The sequence below is a fragment of the Pinus tabuliformis genome, chromosome 3_1, assembly GCF_031772625.1.
Source record: "Pinus tabuliformis cultivar Carrire ecotype Pingquan chromosome 3_1, CPIR1, whole genome shotgun sequence".
Lineage (NCBI taxonomy): Eukaryota > Viridiplantae > Streptophyta > Pinopsida > Pinales > Pinaceae > Pinus > Pinus tabuliformis.
In genome coordinates, this window is record NC_142301.1 from 127,811,063 (window position 1) to 127,830,712 (window position 19,650).

Genomic DNA, 19,650 nt, shown 5'->3' on the forward strand with positions numbered 1-19,650 from the left:
TGCCTTCTAAATGAACATTTTCTCAAGATCTATGTCGACAATGTCATAGCTAAGCCCGTGGATCCAGATCCGCTCAAAAAGTACAAGGGAGAGATGGTGAAGTCCAAGCGAATGATTCTCGACGGAGTGAAGGATCATGTAGTATGTCACATCTCAGGCAAAGGGACTGCCAATGCCTTGTCCACACTATATCAAGGATCTTCCGAGTAGAGGAAGATCTACTCGGAGAAAAGATGAGATCCACGCAGATGCAAAAGGGGGAACGCATTGATCCATTCCTTGCAAAGCTTCAAGAGACCTGAGACGAGTTGGCAACTATGGGGTCAACACCTCAGCCTACCAAAATGGTGAGGATGGCCCTAAATTCAATTTCAGAAGAGTGGCAAGTATTTGTCCAGAGCATCCTAGGCAGGGAGAAATTGCCAAACTGGGAAGGAATGTGATCCGCTCTTCAGCAAGAAGAGATGAAGAGGGACTTGGTCAAGTGTAAACTTGATGGCAACAGCAACAGTGGAAAGAAGCCCAAGGAGGAGGACGAAAATGTAGCAGGAGCAACGAAAGAAGAAAAAAGATGTTTCGAATGTCAAGTGCTTCCGGTGTGGTGAACTTGGTCACTACGCTACAGAGTGTCCTCTCAAGAAGAAGGGCAAGGACGAGAAGCACGACCCGAAGGTTGCATCCGCATAGATTGAAGAGGAGGAGTTTGCCATGATCACCCAAAGGTGGGGTGATATAGAACCTGTAGTTTGAAAGAACTGCAGATGGGCATGATCCTTGAGGAGTCCACCTCTTGGATCAATACCTTGTTACGGGAGCCCAAATCAGAAGTAGCAGGATGGACCAATGTCAGTTGGTGCAGAGGATTGTCGGAGTGACAGTTGCAGTAGCTAAGAGTACCAGAGACTAAGCAGCGCAGAGCTAGAGTTAGCAGCAGTGCAGTTAGCACAGAGAAGAGTCAGCAGCAGCGCAGAGGCTTAAGAGGGTCAGCTCAGAGACTAGCAACAACGAAAACTCCAACAACAGATGCATCATGTTGAACACCAGTTCAGTAATTTTGGATGCTTTTCCATTGCTGATGCAGTAGCAACAACAGTTGGAGAAGGTTGTAGTGCAAATGCAGTGTTGGCAATGGCACTGCTAGCAGCAACACAGATGCAGAACTTATGAGGGTTGCAGTACAGATGCAATATTGGTAGTGGCAGTGTCAGCAGCATTATAGATGCAACATTTGAGCAGTAGTTGGTGGGCAACGATGTCAAACATCAACAACGCCGAGGGAGATGTTTCAGAGTCAGAGTGATGCTTCAGCAGGTTGCATTACTAGAGCAAATTCCTTGCTAAGAGGGAGTGTTTATTTCTGGTAGCATCGGATGTGCTCTAAGCCTCAAAATTTGCAGGGAGGCTTGGACACATGTATTCCACAATACCCAGAAAGTGTTTGGAAAATTCCACCCGGAATCAGTTTATTCAAATAATTAATTTTTTTTAATGGGTGCCTAAGTCTAAACTTAGGAAATTAAAATAATTAAAGGGTATTAATCTAACTGGGGGTGAAACATCTAGAAGAAGATGAGGATCAAGCCAAAATGATCTGAGCCATTGATTAGGATCTAATTTGGGTCGTTGGTTCTCAACAAAAGGATTATAAGAAGAAGCTTGATGGGAATTTGGAAGACACATTGAGTGAAGATCAAAAGATCGAAATTCTGAAGAACAGCAGTTGCCGGAAGAGGAATTCGAAGTGATCTTTTGCAGTGAGGGGTAGGGATAGTATCCAGAGGGAAGTTTTTCTTAGGCCATGAAAGTATAAGGCAGAGAGGGAAGAACGACGTCCATAGAGGATGACGCTGGGCCACGCAGAGCTACGTTGTCACAACGCAGAGCTTGAGAGGGAGATCGAATTTCTGCTAAGGAAATCGAGTTTCAGAAGTCGGGAGCTGGGGTGTGAGACCGGGAGGCTGAGAGCTGAATTTTCCATCCAGCAGAGGATCAGAAGGAGGGGCAATGTAGTCCCAACAAAGGTGACGCAGACACTGCATGGGGTTGACATAATTCTACGCAGAGGCTCATTTCCAGAGAGATCATAGCCAGTTCTTCCAATGACAGGGTGAGATCATCTCGCTATTTTTTTCCCAGTTTCTCTCTGTATCGGATAGCCAGTTGGGTATCAAACGAATTGTACTTAGAATTACTGTTTAATAATAAAACCCTCAACTGCTTCACCAGTTTTCCCACATTGGGTTTTTCTGGGGACTTTTGTCCAAAAATAACTGTGTAGATGTGTGTGATGTTTATTTCTCTCTTGTGTTGCATTTAGTTTCCACAGTTTTTATTTGTGTAGGTTGCAGTGTATTTAATTCGATATTTTCCGTAGCACACAACAAGTAAATTAGTTAATCGAATTAACATCAGTTGCTGCAGTTGGAATTGGGTAACCGATTTTTAACAGTAATATCCCAAATCACATTGTTGTGCCACCTCCAGCACGTTGTTGTTGGGTGTTGCAACAACACACCATTGATGTTGCAACATGTCCATAAGAACCGATGTTACAACACGAACAAATACTGATATTGCAACACATTGGAGTATCGATGTTGTAACACAATTGAGTACCAATGTTGCAACATGTTGAGGTATCGATGTTGCAACACGACTAAGTACTGATGTTGCAACACCTTGGCATACCAACCGTGGAAGCAACCACAATTCCTTAGCTTTTGAAACTCCATGGACAACTGTAGTAGCACAAGCGCAAGCAATTGTCATGTGCACACCTGTCACCACCAGTTTCACAACAGAGAGATCGACCATTTGGTTATTCAGCAAAGAAAAAAACAAGGGTAGTTGGTCGTCTAGTGTGGAGAGCTTGAACGCAATGGATTTGACCCAACCTCTTGACAGTCATGATGGTTAAGTGAGTCAATGGATGTTCAAATTTTCCATCTTTTGGGTATGTTGTTGTAACAGAGGAGAACAACTTGAGAATCAAATATTCTCATGGATATCCCTTGATTTTATGATCAATTTGAGAGATTGAAATATTGTCTAAATACCTTTCTCTACTCGAGTAATAGTAGGAGGAGAGAGAGGAAATAAATGAAGAAAATACTATTGCAATTATGATTTTTGTTAATTTAAAGGCTTGTTGGTTCCTATTTCATTTCTTGTGGGTGAGATATGTTGATAGTGTGAGCGTGCTACTGCAAGTTTGATTAGTGCCTCAGCTAAGGAGGTAGGCCCCCCTCCTTAGTCAGCTACTGCCTATATTTTACCTAGGGTAGTTCATAATTTCATTTACAATTTAGTTCATATGAATATTTACTCCATTTCTTAATTATTTATGTTGTTGCAACATTTTTTTCTAATTAATAGTTTTGCAGCAACTTGTTAAGCTATTCACTTTGTCTTCTAATGTTTTGTGAGTTGATCAATTTGAGTAGTGATTCATTCTGATTTCTAGATTTTATAGCATCGTCCTTGATTTGGCCTATTGGGATAGATCTTTTGTATCACAGTTACCAATATTGCAGGCTTTTATCAATTCATGAGCATTTCAGTTGCAAAGTTTAGGAATGAGCAGTTAGTTTGATCAAGTCACCCATTTACTTTCCAACAAGAGTGATTTGTTTTCCTGCCTATGTGTTTACGTTCCAGCAGAGTGATTTTCTTTCCTATATGAATTATTACTTTCTAACAAAGAGTAATTTACCTTTCTACAAGAGTGTTGTAGTTAGCCATTCAATTTGTACGAGTGTGAAGTGTGATATTTCAATTCCAGCAAGCGTGAAGTATAAGTGTGAAGTGTGACATTTCAATTCCTGCAAGTGTGAGCCTTTCAATTCCTGCAAAGTGTGGTTTGGTGACTTGTGAAAGAACATTAACATCCAACTCTATCATATTTAGTTAGTACTACAACCTCGTTGGCACTTAACAAATTGTATTAGCATATACAAAGTACAATAGTTTGCAAGTTCCATACAAACATCAGATTCATAATTAATGTGCAGCTTCTCAATTATATGCTAAATAATTAGGAGGTAATTGAGAGGCCCATCAACCTCGTAGAAATTCCAAAAGATAGAAAATTTGTCAGGTGTAGTGTTGCAGGAATTGTCGCCCCCCACACACTGGACCTTGAAATGTGCACCATTCCAAAGTATGGGCAAAGCACCCCCGGAACTATGCTTCAAAAAAATAGAACCACACTTCAAGCTCAATTTGTGTGGTTACTAGAAATTTGGAACCGCCCCGTGCAGAAATATGTTCCCACGTGTTGAATCGTGCTCCATTCGTGCTTTCTAGACACTCCCTTAGTTCTCCCTAGATGCTCCCTAGACATTTCCTAAATGCTCCCTAATGTTAATGTTAAATTCTTATAGTAAATGTGACATTTGAGAGTGGTTCCAACCTCATCGGACTTCACAGGGAGAAAATAAAAATTCATATCCCATTCAAAATTAACAGTTTTTAGGATTTAAGGATCAATGGGATTGTGGCATTACATTATATTCTATCATGTATGAGGGTATGTGATTAGCATTTAATCAAGAGTACCAAGCCCTATATGTATCCCAATGTTGGTGGTGTTGATTGTTGAACTCCTTTGTCATGGACTTCGCAAAAATATACCCTTCACTCAAATCAAAATCATTGATCCAACACGTTAATATTTTTCTACCATATTTTAAGGATTGGATTAAGACGTTTGGGCACTGTTGATTGACGTCCCTAGAGAATTGAAATAGAGACAAAGGCTAGACAAGAGGAGAAGAATGAAGGATGATACCGGCAATGAGGATCCCAATAAGTGATGGTGGAATATTGTTTGTCAAGGAGTGGTGGAACATACATGGTGATGCTACCCCACAACTACAACATTTAACAACATGGGTGCTTCCACAATTGGTGAACACTTCTTATGTAGAGAGGGGTTTAGAAACTATGTCAGTCTATTATTTTAGACCTTTTGGTCTTCATATTTCAGAGTACAGATGGCCTATTTTGTAAACATAACTATTGCATCACGTTATTGTTGATAGCTGCTAGATAACCTATTTCATTCCATAAGTCGATGGTCTACTTTTTATTATATGACTTAAAAATTTGTATGTTTGTTTGTAATTGATTGAATCTAAATTCTAGATGGTTCATGCTTGAAAAATCAATCATTAATATACTATGGATACCCTTTCTATCTTGATTTATGTACAAATATGTATGCTTTCATATTAATTTGGCATTCTGGATGTTTTTTTTAATATATATATATATATATAGGCGCTTCTGAGATGCTTCGCTTCCAAGGATTTTTGGAAAATGATTCTTTACTTCTCAAAAGCACACCTACTCTGTGTCCACTTAGTGTAACATTGGTCAGGTGTATGTGGGTCTAACAATTGAAGAAGGGTGTTGATATTAAAGTTGGAAAATATAAAGCTAGACTTGTAGCAAAGGGGTATTCTCAGTTGGAAGGTATTGATTTCCATGAGATCATTTCACTAGTTGTTAAGCTTGTTTATTTTGTATTGTATCTATGCTAGTTTCTTTACTCAATCTAGAGTTAGAGCAATTAGATGCTAAAAAACATTTTTACATGGAGATTTGGATGATGAAATATATATGGAACAACCAAAAGGATTTGTTCAACATCGCAAAACAAGAGTTGTTTGCAAGCTCAAGAAGTCACTATATGAACTAAAGCAGTCTCCCAGGAAACGATACAAGAAATTTACTTCCTTCATGGTAAGCCAAAATTATATTAGAAGTGAGTATGATCATTTTGTTTACTTCAAGAGTCTAAATGATATATTCATTATCTTGGTGTTATCAAAGCTGCATCCTTTCTCAAAAACATGGACCTGTGGGTTATGGGCCCACGATATGAATGAAATAGTTCATTACGCAACAACACATTATCGCTTTTATGGACCACCATCCATACTCCTCTACGCAGTGCATGCAATTCCACATGGGTTCAAGCTTGTACACAACATAAGATGAGTGTTGATCTATCTAAAAACATACAGTTTCACAGAAATTGAAGAACTAATAGACTCGTATACATAGCAACAGAAAATTAATAATAATAAAACACATGATTTATATTACTTTCAAATTCAAATTACAATATGATTATACGAGCCAGGTCGCTCTCTCAGTGCTTGATGTTACATAGCGTCTGGCCTCTTTTTCACTATACCGAAGGCTATAATTTATATATAACACAATACATCGAATGGATCATTTCAGATCCATTCGTTTCTCTTAGGATCTCGTAATAGTTTGCTAAAATCATGCACTTCCCTATTTTTATAATAGGTTGACCATATCTACTTTAGTGAAATGGCTTACAATCTCTTAAAATAGTAATTTCATTAATAAAAATTTAACAAACTCAACAAAACGTGAGTAAATCTCATCCTCATGCCATGCTTTGTCTTTTCACAGCATTGGATTCCGATTTTAATGAAGGGTGCTCGGATGCTCCTGCTTAAGACTCCCGAGGTACAAAAATTCTTATGACATCCTGGTCATATGTCTCCTTCATCCCTTAGCAATTCTACCCACATCCTCTGTGGAATTGCCTTTATGATCTTTCTGCGACCTGCAACAAAACCTCTGCAGTAACAAGTCCTCCTTGCTACCCGATACCTCACCAAGCTTCTCTCCCTTGAGCTGAGTCTTTCTTGTTCTCTCTCCTTGGAACCATTTGAGCACTCCTTGCTCTAGGCTGCTACAATATTCTCACCTTCTTTTGTCGCTACTTGTACGACAATATAAAGACCACAAGCTCTCCAATCTACAACATAATAGTACCTCCTCCATTTGCACGAAAACTCTTTCTCGTAGGAAATCTTTTCCTACTATGATAACACTTTGATGCAGCAAAGTTGCAACCTTTCTCAAACACGTGGACTTGTGGGTTATGGGCCCACGATATGAACGAAATAGTTCACTATGCAGCAACACATTATCACTTTTATGGACCACCATCCATACTCCTCTACGCAGTGCATGCAATTCCACACGAGTTCAAGCTTGTACACAACATAAGATGAGTGTTGATCTATCTAAAAACATACAGTTTCACGGAAATTGAAGAACTAATACACTCGTATACACAGCAACAAAAAATTCATAATAATAAAACACATGATTTATATTACTTTTGAATTCAAATTACAATACGCTTATATGAGCCAAGTCGCTCTCTCAGCGCTTGATGTTACATAGCGTCTGGCCTCTTTTTCACTATACCGAAGGCTATAATTTATATATACCACAATACATCAAATGGATCATTTCAAATCCATTCGTTTCTCTTAGGATCTCGTAATAGTTTGCTAAAATCATGCACTTCCCTATTTTTATAATAGGTTGACCATATCTACTTTAGTGAAATGGCTTACAATCTCTTAAAATAGTAATTTCATTAATAAAAATTTAACAAACTCAACAAAACGTGAGTAAATCTCGTCCTCATGCCATGCTTCCTCTTTTCGCAGCATTGGATTCCGATTTTAATGAAGGGTGCTCGGATGCTTCTGCATCATCTGTTAATGATATGCTTGTTGCAAGCAAAACCATGGATGAGATCAATAGTTTAAAGGCTCAGTTGGCTAGACCTTTTATATGAAGAATCTTGGAGTAGCAAAACAAATCTTGGGTATAGAAATACATAGAAACAGAGAAATGGTAAGCTCAGGTTATCATAATAAAGGTATGCAGAGAAGTATTCATGAAATTTGGTATGGAGAATGTGAAACTTGTAAATATCCCTTTAGCTTCCCATTTTAAGCTTTCTTCAAATTTATGTTATAGTAGTGAGCAATAAAAGGAGTATACATCTCATGTACCATATGCTAATGCAGTAGGAAGTTTAATGTATGCAATGGTATGTATTAGACCAAATATTTCACATGTAGTTGGTGTTGTCAATGGACACGTGGAAAATCTAGGAATAGAGCATTGGAAAGCAGTGAAATGGGTGCTTGGTATCTTAGAAGCACAAGTGATTATTGCATCACCCCTATTGATTTGGATTTTGCAAGTGATTTGGACAATAGGAGATCTACTTCAAGTTACGTCTTTACTCCTTTACTCCCATAGCAGGATCTTTTAGTTGGACGTCAAAGATTCAAGAAACAGTTGCTTTATCCATTACTACGGCAAAATATATCATTGTCTCACATGGATGCAAGGAGGTAATTTGGTTCAAGGGTACTTTGAGTGAGTTTGGAAGAATACAAGACAATGTGACTATATTTTCTGATAGTCAAAGTGCTATCCATTTGGCTACCAATCCAGCTTACCATAGTAAGACTAAGCATATTGATATTAAGTACCATTTTGTAAGACGGATTATTGATGGAGGTGGAGTAGATCTTAACAATGTCCATACTCAAGAAAATTGTAAAGACATGTTTACAAAACCATTACTCTTAGAGAAGCTACGATGGTGTTTAGCTTCTTTTGGATTACAAAAGACGCGATGAATGAGCTTGGCAAAGGTGTTAGGTAACTTGTTGTCAAAGTGGAGATTGTTGAAATTGTGCCAACAATTAATAGAAAATTATAATGTCAAAACCAAAATTTACTTCACATAAATTTGGTAGCTTGTATAACGGTGTTGATTTATGAAACCATGGTAGTTCATGTAACATTTATAATGGTACAAAGTTAGATATAGATCTCTGGTCCTGACAGCATGAATGTTTGTAAGCCTGATTGTAATCTTGTTTCTTGAACAATAAATATACTGATACCTAGCGCCATGGATGTTTCCTTGTCAGGGTTTTACCATGTAACTGTCTGCCTTGTTTGAGTGCTTCATTATTATCTTTGTGGCATCCTTTTTCTACAATTTCTAGCTTATTCAGGCTCCTAAATACAACGATGATGTGACACAGAAAATGACCCCACAAATAAACCATAGACATGCCTTCAGGAAGGTGGACCCCTGAAAATGCTTGAAGCTGGTAGATCTTGCTACAGCAACACCAAACAGAGACACAGAAAGCTCTAGAGGTTGCTGCTGTTATACAGTCCTCAAAAGAGACATCTAACTGAGTGCTCAGCTGCAAAGAGGAATACGAGCTGCATAGTCCAATTTGCTGCACAATTTAGAGAGAAACCTGGCATCCAGTGGAATTGCAAAGAGGAGCTGAATCACCCCACAACTCGAAACAAAATCAAGCCACATGCAATAACAATACTGACCCTGAACAAAGAGCCTTCTTAGAGCAAAGATGTTCCATCACCACTGCTTTCCAGCTACCTTTGGACATTCTCTCACCATGCTGCTGCCACTTCAGATCCCATAATGCTGCCATCATTTCAGAACCATTGCTGCTCATTGGAGCCACCGCCCTAATCTCTTCTCTGCAACAGCCCCCCTCCATGTGATGCACCACTGGCATCTGGGTTTGTCTGTTAGCCCTACCATGACTCCTTCCTCGCTTCTACTTACCACTAGCATACCTAACTGTACATGCTGGTGAAACCCTCCTAGGTTTTGAAGCAAGTGCTGTGCAGGTGATAGGGAAGCCGCTGCCTCACTTCTTCCCTTTTGTTCACTCGTCTCCATTTGTCAATCTATCTTTATCTAAAATCTCCATAATATACTCCCACCCCTTGCTTTCTGCAATCAATGATATGATTGGCCCAGTAATCATTTTTCCTAGCTTCAATCTAACTGCCCAATCGTCGAATAGATTTACCACTTACTGCCCTCCCTTTTGAATGTGGCCAAAAGTTACTGGTTGCAGATAATTTGTTAGTTGTCTTGCTTCTGATTAAAGAATTTAACCTCCAATTGTTTACCTCACCTCCTCCTTTCTTTAAGACCTTAATCATTATTCCCAAATCACATTCAATTACTACTTTGCATAACTGCACAGTTACAGCTACTCAGACCCATTAGCAAGCCCTCAATCTCAGATACATTTTCTGAGATTTCCCCACTGCCTTGGATTAAGGCTTGTAATTAAATCCCTTCTACATCCCTAAACACACCTCCACAGCCCACTTTCCCAGAGATTCTCTTAGAAGCTCCCATTAAAGTTTAGTTTAAGCCTTATTAGTCAACAAACTATACTTGATTATACATTCTTCTTGGCTGTCTTTTTGTAGATTTTCTTGCTGTAATATAAGCAATATTTTTCACCAAAAAAGGGCTTTTGGGGCATCCATTTTATTTCACCACTTTCTTAGATTTGTTTGGGTTTTAACCTAGACATTAATCTATTTGGTATTGTTTCCATAACTTGTGCCCCTTTTTGAATATCTATGTTAGATAAGTTAATGAAAAGTTCCAAAATTACCTATAAATAAGAACAAGGATAAACTAGCATAAAGGAGTGGCAGATAGATTCCAAACATAATGTCTATTCATTACGAACCTGTTTAATGAATCCTCCAATGGCTTTTGAGCTATTAGCTAAATCCTCAAGCTCTTCCTCTGAAATGGCAGAACCTTCTTCTGTTTGTGTGTCTTCAGCAAATGAGTTCTCAGGTGCGATTAACTTCACTCTTTGTTTAACGATAAAGTCATGCTCACCAACCTGCCTCAGTTTCAGCTGCAGGTAAAAATCACGAAAATCTTCATTGCATTCCCCTCTTAAAAAATTCTTACTAGATACTGGCTTGAAATTTATCTTCTTTACAAAGTGGAGAACTTATGACTCTTTAAGGAACACGCATCATGTAATACTGGAAAATGCGACACAGATAAGTGCAAAACAATGACAATATGAATTTTAAAGTATTGTAAGAGATGGATTGCACGTTAAATAGCCTGAAGTTACAGATGAAAAGTAAAGTTGACTGATATAAACATTAGAAGCTTAGAAATGCAGGTATATTCATATAAAATGGAATAGAGCTATGTGGTTAACTACCAAGAAGCAACTAAGTGTGAACAGATTATCTTCCACACTTATTTCATTTGGTTTTCAGAAAAGCTCCAATTACTGGACAGAAACGAAATATGAAACAACGAAGATGCGAGAGCCTGATATAAAAGGTTAGGCACAATAAATATCAACAGACTAGACTTGGTAGAGGATAATAATTGGCAGTGATGGATGCCCTATAGTATAAATAAAAGCAAAATCCTGCTCTTCTATTCCAATTCATTTACTACTAGAATGGAACATTCTATAGATCCTCAGTTAAAATTAAACTAACCAAAACTTTGACACTGGACAAAGATTTCTTCTACCACCTAAAACTAAGTTGCATGATGCCAGATTTACTGATTTCTTAATGACAGATTTCCTTAACAACAGAGCTGTTGTTCAGGCTGTCATTCAAGAAGCACCGTTCCCCAACAACATAAAAGAACAAAAAACAATGCTGGTAGAGAATCAAAACAGGGCCCAATTTCAAAATTGCAATAATACATTAGTTACTCCCTAGGGGGAGAATATAGATAATCATATAGGAGTGAGTCCGTTTTTACAGAAAACTAAATGAAAGTATTCAATATATAGAAAGTGTGTCCAGCTTGAAGTTACACGCTCCTTTAAACTCTGAAAATAAATTTCATCGTAAAAACTTAGAATTAACAATTGCCATCTATGGAATATGAGGACGGCAATTCATCATTAACAAATAACAACAAAATAACAGCCACTAAAATAAAAATGTCAAAACAGAGAAGAATGACCCGGAACAAAAGGCTTCTGAGATTGATTTTATTCAATCCTGGAAAATGAAATTCGTATTATTTTGATTGAGTGGCATTCCGTTCAAACCTAAATAGAGAATTTATGGTCATTATGATATAGGGAAGTTGAAAATGATGAAAATCAGAAACTTAAGAAGCTCTAAAGTCAAAATCCATCAGAAGCAAATAGAAAAAATATGTGGTAAGTAAACCCTTCAAATGGTTGAAAATGATTATCTGAAGATCAACTTAAGAAGATTTAAAGTAAAAATCCATCAGCAGCGAATAGGAAATATAAGTGGTAAGTAAACCCTACAAAGAAATGGTGCATTTGGCCTCCTCTTATAAAAATCTAACTCAATTTGGCTCTCTTGCAAGAGTTTGCATAACAACAATCAACTATCTCTTTAGTGTCTCTTCTGCCTCTTCTGACATTTATGGATAGAAATTAGAGGAAGGGGAACAAGCCAACTAACTTTTTATAGCTATTCATGCACAACTACGGTACTACCTATGGCTGTCTATGCACATTAATTTACAAGAGAGTTGCTCTGTTTTCTTCAAGATAACAACAAATACATAATATTTTAGCAGAATTTACTCATAGCTCATAGAAGATGTCAAAGCTTAAGCACATTTTCAAAAGAAAAAAATTTCAAAGATTTAGAGATGAAAATATCTAAATCAGTGATCTGCTATCTTAGGAAAAATTGCAGATATACCTTCTGATTAGCATCAATAATGTCGTTTCCAATTTGTATCCTCTGATCTCCCCCAGTCTTCCTTTTCTCTGCAGTAATCAGGCTTGTTTCTGCCACAGACATAGCTTTATCTTTCAGTAGCTGGCTTTTGCCAGTCAGCGCTTCCAGATTCTGCCTTTGTTCAGATGCTGTTCTAGTATATAAATCCATTGTAGATATATTCACCCTTGATTTCTCACCCTCTTCAGTATTGTTTCCAGATAGATCTGACTTCACAGATTTGTCTCGTGAATTTCTCTTTAGCTGTAATTCACCAAGCCTCATTCTTTCCCATATGAGTGTGTTCTCCTCAGGATCATTTTTTGTTGTCTTATCTTTAGTTTCAATTACCCTCAATGGTTTCTCTCCTTGCTCTTGCATGGGCCTCCTTAATGCAGTCATATTTTCCATCCACCTGTTCCTTTCACCTAGCTCAAGCTTTTTCTCATCCACCTTCTGTATTTCCCCTTCCATTCTGTAAGACTCATGTCGTCTTTTATCCTTCTCCACAACTGTGATATCCTTTATATTTTCCTGTATTTCTCTCTCATCCTCTTCATTCTTTTCCAAACATTTTCTTTTCACCTTAGCTGAACTTCTGTGCATTGACTCCTCCAGCTTTTCCTGGAAAGCCGGCTTTCTTTCTCTTCCCTTAGCAACGCGTTTTGATTTCAATTCCTCTTCTTCAGCCCGCCTCATAGCCTCTGCAGCTTCTGCAGCGGCTGCTTCTGCCTGTAACCGCTGCCGAGCCCTTTCTATTTCAGTTTTGTGACTAGATTTTGCTTGCGGACTGCTGTGATTATCTGAGTCCTGCACACTCAAATTTATTAACAGTGGATACAGATTCTTTTAATTGAAAAATGAGTAACAAATAATATATGAACTTTAAAAAGTAAAAGTAAAAAAAAAAAAAATCACCTGATATATGTTGCTCTCAAAAGCTTTTATCTTTGCCTTGACACTGCTCTGTGTACTGTTCCCCTTCATTATCTGTGATGCTGGAAGGCTAGCAAAGCAAGTTGACACTGGAGAGGCTGTATCAACCGTAGAATTCATCACTGAGACAGAATTTGGTTGATTGGGAACTGTCTTCAAAGAAGATCCCTCATGAAGTCCTTCTGCTGGCCAACCAGTTAAAGAATCACTTCCAGCATCCAATGGCAAGACTCTGTAAGGATAATCAGTTCTGTTGTTTTCTACTGGAAATATATCTTGGGGAAGCAGCTCCGTATTTCCTGCACTGAGCCACAGATAAATTTTCTGAACATTGCACCGATTCAGCACCAAAGGCTGGACCAGAATGATTTGCTATAATTATTAATGATGTCTTTGACAGGAAGAGTGGGGTCACCACCATCCACAATTGACGCAGGAAAAGGTCCAGTAGCATTGAAAGATTCATGTGTCTGAAACATTTCATGCAATTGAGACCCTTTAGATGAAACAGATGGAAGGTGAACAATTTCCCCAGCTGTACCCTCATTTGGAATGTCTCCAAATGCAGTTGGAGAAATTAAATCATCCATAGAAGACTGCAGCAGCATACTTGGAGAAGTTGATAAACCTAAGCTAGCTATATCTGGTTTGTTTGAAAACTTCACCAAATAATTATTTGCAGTCTCATCATTTACCAATAAAGATGTTGATTCAAAAACGGGAGCATCAGAAGTTTCACCTTTCGTAGTAAACTCAGGAACCAAATTAGCTGAACTCTGAATGTGTAATGATTCCGAAGGAGGACATGATCCAGAAAATGCCTGCGTTGACGTCAAAGTGCTGCTTTCCTGCTGCAATGGAGACCATGGTACATTGATTTCCCCTGCGTGATGAATTGCGGCTAAAGCTTGAGAAGAGGAGATCTTGAAAACAATCACAGTTTCTGGAAGTAGGGATCGTGTTTCCTCAACTTCTGTCGGTGCAGATTCAATCATGGGATGTTTATCTATCAGATTATAAGTTTGTGAAATTTGGGATTCTGCAAAGTCATCCTTCACATGGGGTGACAGAGTAGCCTGTAGATTTTCATGAGAAATTAAGGTATTTTCACACATATTCCCTTCAGTCTGGTTTTCAGGAGATGGGAATTGGGAAGAAAGAAAATATGATTCTTTACATCGGGTATGTTCTTTAGATAAAACAGGTGTAGGTCCCCCAAGATTGTGTTGTGGCAGATCCTGGAATCCCTCCCTCTTTATATTATTATCATATGTGCCCTTAACATATTGAATTGATGCCTTCTCATTAGTCGCATGTTCAATTGGTAGGCATATAGAAGCAGTTGATAACATTTCAGATACCTCTTCAATAGTCTCCGTTTTCACTTGCACTGCATTCGATTGTGATGCTTCAGGGACAAGTAGTATTTCTAATTGATTCTCCTTGTTGGGACTACCATCTTTATTCTTCACATCCCCAGGGGTGGCTTGTGCAATGCCTGTGCTTGAAATTGACACACCAGATGGAATAAGTTTTTTAGATGATACAGATATGGCTGCTCCTCCAAGATCATATTGTGGCAGATCTTGGAATCCATGGTTTTGTGTGTTATTACCAGATATGTCCTTAGCATCGTTACTTGATTCCTTCTTGATAATCACATGCTTAATTGGTGAGGATATAAAAGCAGTTGATGATTCACCAGGTGCCTCTTCAATAATCTCTGTTACCTTTTGCGCTTCATTCAGTTGTGATACATGGGGGACAACTAGAGTTGCTATTTGATTCTCCTTGTTGTGACTGCCATCTTTACTCTTCCCGTCCTCTGGGTTGGCTTGGGTAACGCCAGTGCTTGAGATTGAAGCACTACTCCTATTTTCAGCCACCGGGCCCAAAACCTGGATGGCTACACGTTTCTTGAGAATTCCATGTTCTTTCCTGTTGAGAGCAGCTTCTCTCTGACAAAAAGAAAATCATACAAAATAATATTATTCCCTGCACAGGGACTGCCAGGATATAGATCCCAGGAAGACTTGTAGCATGTCATAGATGCTTACCATAGCTTCAATTTTTTTCCGTTCCTCTGCTGTTAAAAGAAAGTTTAACCTAAGATGAACATGCCCACCACCTTTGAGGGGAAATAGATCATCCCAGAACCCCTTCTCAATTATAATCGGGGTTCCAATGTCTGCCAGTAAGTCAATATACCCATAAGAGGAAATAATTATTTCAAACATGTTACCAATACTTAGTAATTAACATGGAAAGCAATGGTTTAAACAAACAAACCTGTTTCAGAAATTGAATTGCCCTTGCTATCCAGAAGTGATACTACTAAATTGTCTCGAAGATTCAGCACAGGACTGCACCAGAATTGACATGGTCATAAAGACGGAAGTGCATAAACCAAGTTGGAGTTAAACCATTGCATGAGAACCAGTCACTTACAACGTAAAATCTGAATTCCATGCTGTTGTCCTGTCTCCATCTGCCTTTGAGGGCTTTGTCTGGTACTCCCTTTTCCCAACATTAACTAAAACACACAAAAAGAGGAAAATAATCAAAATGATTAACTTTACTCATCACAGAAGAGAAAAAACAACTGCATGTTAGGAAGTACTTAAAATGGGAGTTACACATTGTAGATGCCACTAACAGTCTGGATTCAACGGCATAAATCTTACACATACAAAATTGAAAGAAAACCATACCTTTTATTGACACATATCTGCCTCCTGTTCAACAAGATCATCAACAACAACAACAACAACAACAGAAAACATTTGCAGTGAGGACCTTGCAAGTTGATCCCTGAAGTTCATTTACATAAACTATTTCACCAAATAAAAACAGAATCACAGCACAAGAAAGATCAGTTGAATTATTTTTGCATGTTAAAACTGAAAGTCAGAATCTTGGTGTAAATTCAGGCAGTCACTTAAGTGGCATGCTGACATTTGAGAAATCAAAATTTTAGATGAGTGTCCTCCTTGTGGATCCTTTGTCCTACCACATATCTGTCTAGAATATCTAGCAGATAATCGAGACCGTGGCTCTCCACTGCCTGTGATGAAAAGGTCGTGAGAGAATGACTGAAGGATTGTCCAGAGAAAGGGTAACTATGATTGATAAAATTATCAATTATAGATTGTACAGCTATTTAATGTTCAGCACAAATGATAGTCTTTAAAAATGCTTGTGATAAGCTAGATGCAGCAGCTGGATCTCACGCACTTGCCCTACTTGCATGGGTAGGTAGGAGGGAGGTGTTTTTGGTGTAATGATGACTTAGCATGTATCCACAGAACATGAAGATTGTGACAAATGCATCCCCTTTAGTAATATGGTGTCAGGCTTTCCAAAGTAGAAAGACAGAGAGCATAGGACTTCATTATTGCAGACGATAAACAATGAACGGAAAAGAAACAGAGTGGAATTTTTTTTCTTAAACACGAATGAGAATTTTTGGAGAAAGGGTAATTTTTAAAGATAGCCTGCCACTACTGCACCAGGTAAAACTATTTCATAAATGCCAGAAACAGGTTAATTACAACATATCTTTGGAAACTTGAACCCACTCAGCTGGGGCTAAACAAATTGTTCACCAAACCATGCGAGCTAAGATCCTTTCAAAAAAAACACAGTGAACTTAATACAGTTTAGAAGTATTTATTTCTAGTAGTCAAAAATTAAACCTCGTCCTGTCATTTCTGAATAAAAATAGTCTTGAAACTTAAAACACCAAAATATGCATCGACTGAACATGAAGTCGGAATTAAGAATTTACTGTTCTCACCTGTTGCCTCGGTAGGCAGATTTACAGACTCGAGAACTGCATAAAATGAAAGCCCAAATACCATAATTTAGTCTAAAAACCACTTGAGATCGGAAACTAAAGAGACCCAAAAGCACAGCGAAAAGAATAAAAGACAACAATCATTCCTCAGACAGTAAAATTCAATTTTACTGATGGCAATTTTGGCATGCTTAAATCTGTTGAAACTTTTAAGATGAGATGCTCACCTGATACTCGAATGCTTCCAGGCATTGGATAAATATATTTTCTTTAATCTTCAGGCTATACAATGAAACTAAAAGCTGCTTATTTGCTTTCTCTGTAACTAGTCCTCCTTGTCCTGTAAGAAGGTAATCAAGCTAAATCAGAGAAATTTCAAGCCACCCAATCTTCTATTAACCCTTTTATAGTACAAGCCAAGTTGCAGTTCCAGCCCAATACGAAATATAAGCACAAACCAGACAGATTACAGAGACAGAAATATATTGTCCAAGTTCTAAAGCCCATATACCAGGTTTTTCTGCCAACCAAGAAGATGAAGAGAATATACACACGTGTGACTCTTTTTGACTTAAGTACCAAAAAAGAAGCGAATCTCAATCTTTACAATTGTACTAATATTTTCTAGTGGAAAGGGTTTTCATCTTTTTCTTTATCATCTACAGTTTATAAATCTCTGTTTAACTTTGTTCGTTGCTTGCTATTACATAATTGTATAGTTGTAGTGACCAACTTGGCAGCTACAGGAATAGCTCCAGCCGAAAGTAAAAGAGTTTATTCTGCAAGAATCTTCAAAAGCATCAGTATTCCTTCACTTTATTACTTTTTCCACCTCTACAATGACACAAATAGTCACAATGACGCAAACAGTCACATATCAAAATGACCAAAAATATACAAATTTTGTCTTATCAGATTCAATATATCACAGAATTGAAACACCCATATTGTGAGAACAGGGTTTGCAAATTCAAAACTTCAGGCCAGATTGAGTTTGGGGATGATGCTAGACTGTAAATTTTGCCAAATCAAAGAGCCAGAATCGATTCAATGATAAAGAAAAATATTTGAAAACTGTTCACATGAAGTGGGTTAACAAAAGTGCAGAAGTGAGGTTGCCTGAGGCTCAGCTGCAGTACAATTACTCTTTTTCTATGCTTTTTAAACAGGATTTCTTAATTTCATCAGCTGGTCAATTTCTATGGGGTGAAATATAGACTGAAAGTTGAAATTGACCGTACTGTGTTTGGGATATTGATTTATGACAAAAAGGAATGAGTGAAGAAGTTGAGTTCCAGTTTTTGCAGTTTTTGTTGCTGGATGTTTGATTCTTTAATAATTTGTTATTCAGACAAATATCTGAGTGGCCACCTTATGTTTTTTTCCTTTATTCTCAGACCAAAACCTGTGCATTTGTGTATTGGATTATTTCATGACCCTATATCTTGCTCTTTTTGTTATCCTTATGGGGTGGTCGAGGTTTGTCCATCCACACAAACCACACAAACAAATTATTTTGGGAATTGTCTCACATGTTTTGGCGATTCATATCGATATTAAAATGGCCACCCTGCTCGTGGAGAATGAATGATGCCTATTCGATGAAATTAAGAGGATTGTTCGTGAAAGCGAATTGGTTGCATTGAGCGTTACACTTTAAGGTGAGACATCGTGTGTATCAGGCGGATTGATTTTCTAAATTATTTTTTATATTTCTATTTTGTCTATGATGTTAATAAAGTGTAATAAACAATAATACATTAAGAGTAATGCAGCTTTAAAAAGCTAATTGTTTGGATAAAAGGTAACAAAAAGCATAATTATATTAAGAGTAGTGAAACTCAAAAAGTAATTATATTGAAAGTGGTGAAGCTATACAAAAGATATCATTCAGTAAAAATATAATATGATGTTATATTAATAAAAGATATCATTAAATAAAAATATAATAAGATGTTATATTAAAAATGAAATAAAAATAATAATTATATATATGTTTAGTAATATTTAAAAAACTATTTTAAATTTTATTTGAATTAATTAAGGTTAAAAAGCATTCAAAGTTTTTAATAAATAATTTTTAATTAGTTAATATGAAAGATTTAATATATGATATAAAAATAAATGATGAAAAAATTATACAATAAGAAATTTGATTCTTTTAGATACTTAATAAATAGATTCAGATGAGTTAACATATTTTTTTCTTAATTTTTAATCATTTAATATGAAAGATTTAATATATAATATAAAAATAAATGATTAAAAAATTATACAATAGAAAAATATTTGATAAATAGATTTAAATGAGCTAACATCTTTCTCATCTATATATATTAAAGAGGAATTATAATGTAATAAATAAATTAAAATGAAAAAAGTTAAATTAATATTAAATTTTTTATATGATTACAACATTAAAATTTATTAAAGACAATTCATCATAAATATTAAGATTAAAAACACTATAATTTACAGTAAAGTTATTGATTTCATAAACATTAATA

General features: G+C 37.0%; 1 protein-coding gene across 9 annotated transcripts in view; it reads right to left on the reverse strand.

Moving 5' to 3' along the window:
* The window catches only part of LOC149186094 (uncharacterized), a 207,288-nt gene extending 188,706 nt beyond the window's left edge, over positions 1-18,582 (reverse strand). For 3 of the 9 annotated variants that reach the window (XM_089410891.1, XM_089410898.1, XM_089410899.1), the window contains exons 1-12: positions 18,385-18,520; positions 17,851-17,922; positions 17,371-17,483; positions 17,144-17,179; positions 16,059-16,082; positions 15,796-15,880; positions 15,637-15,710; positions 15,405-15,535; positions 14,087-15,305; positions 13,330-13,646; positions 12,394-13,221; positions 10,404-10,580 (exon numbers count right to left, since the gene is read on the reverse strand). In XM_089410891.1, coding sequence (XP_089267017.1) covers positions 10,404-10,580; positions 12,394-13,221; positions 13,330-13,646; positions 14,087-15,305; positions 15,405-15,535; positions 15,637-15,710; positions 15,796-15,880; positions 16,059-16,082; positions 17,144-17,179; positions 17,371-17,395 — 2,916 coding nt within the window. In that variant the 5' untranslated portion in view covers positions 17,396-17,483; positions 17,851-17,922; positions 18,385-18,520. The other 6 variants (XM_089410893.1, XM_089410892.1, XM_089410896.1 and 3 more) reach the window with 6 other exon arrangements.
* Between the last annotated feature and the right edge of the window lie 1,068 nt (positions 18,583-19,650).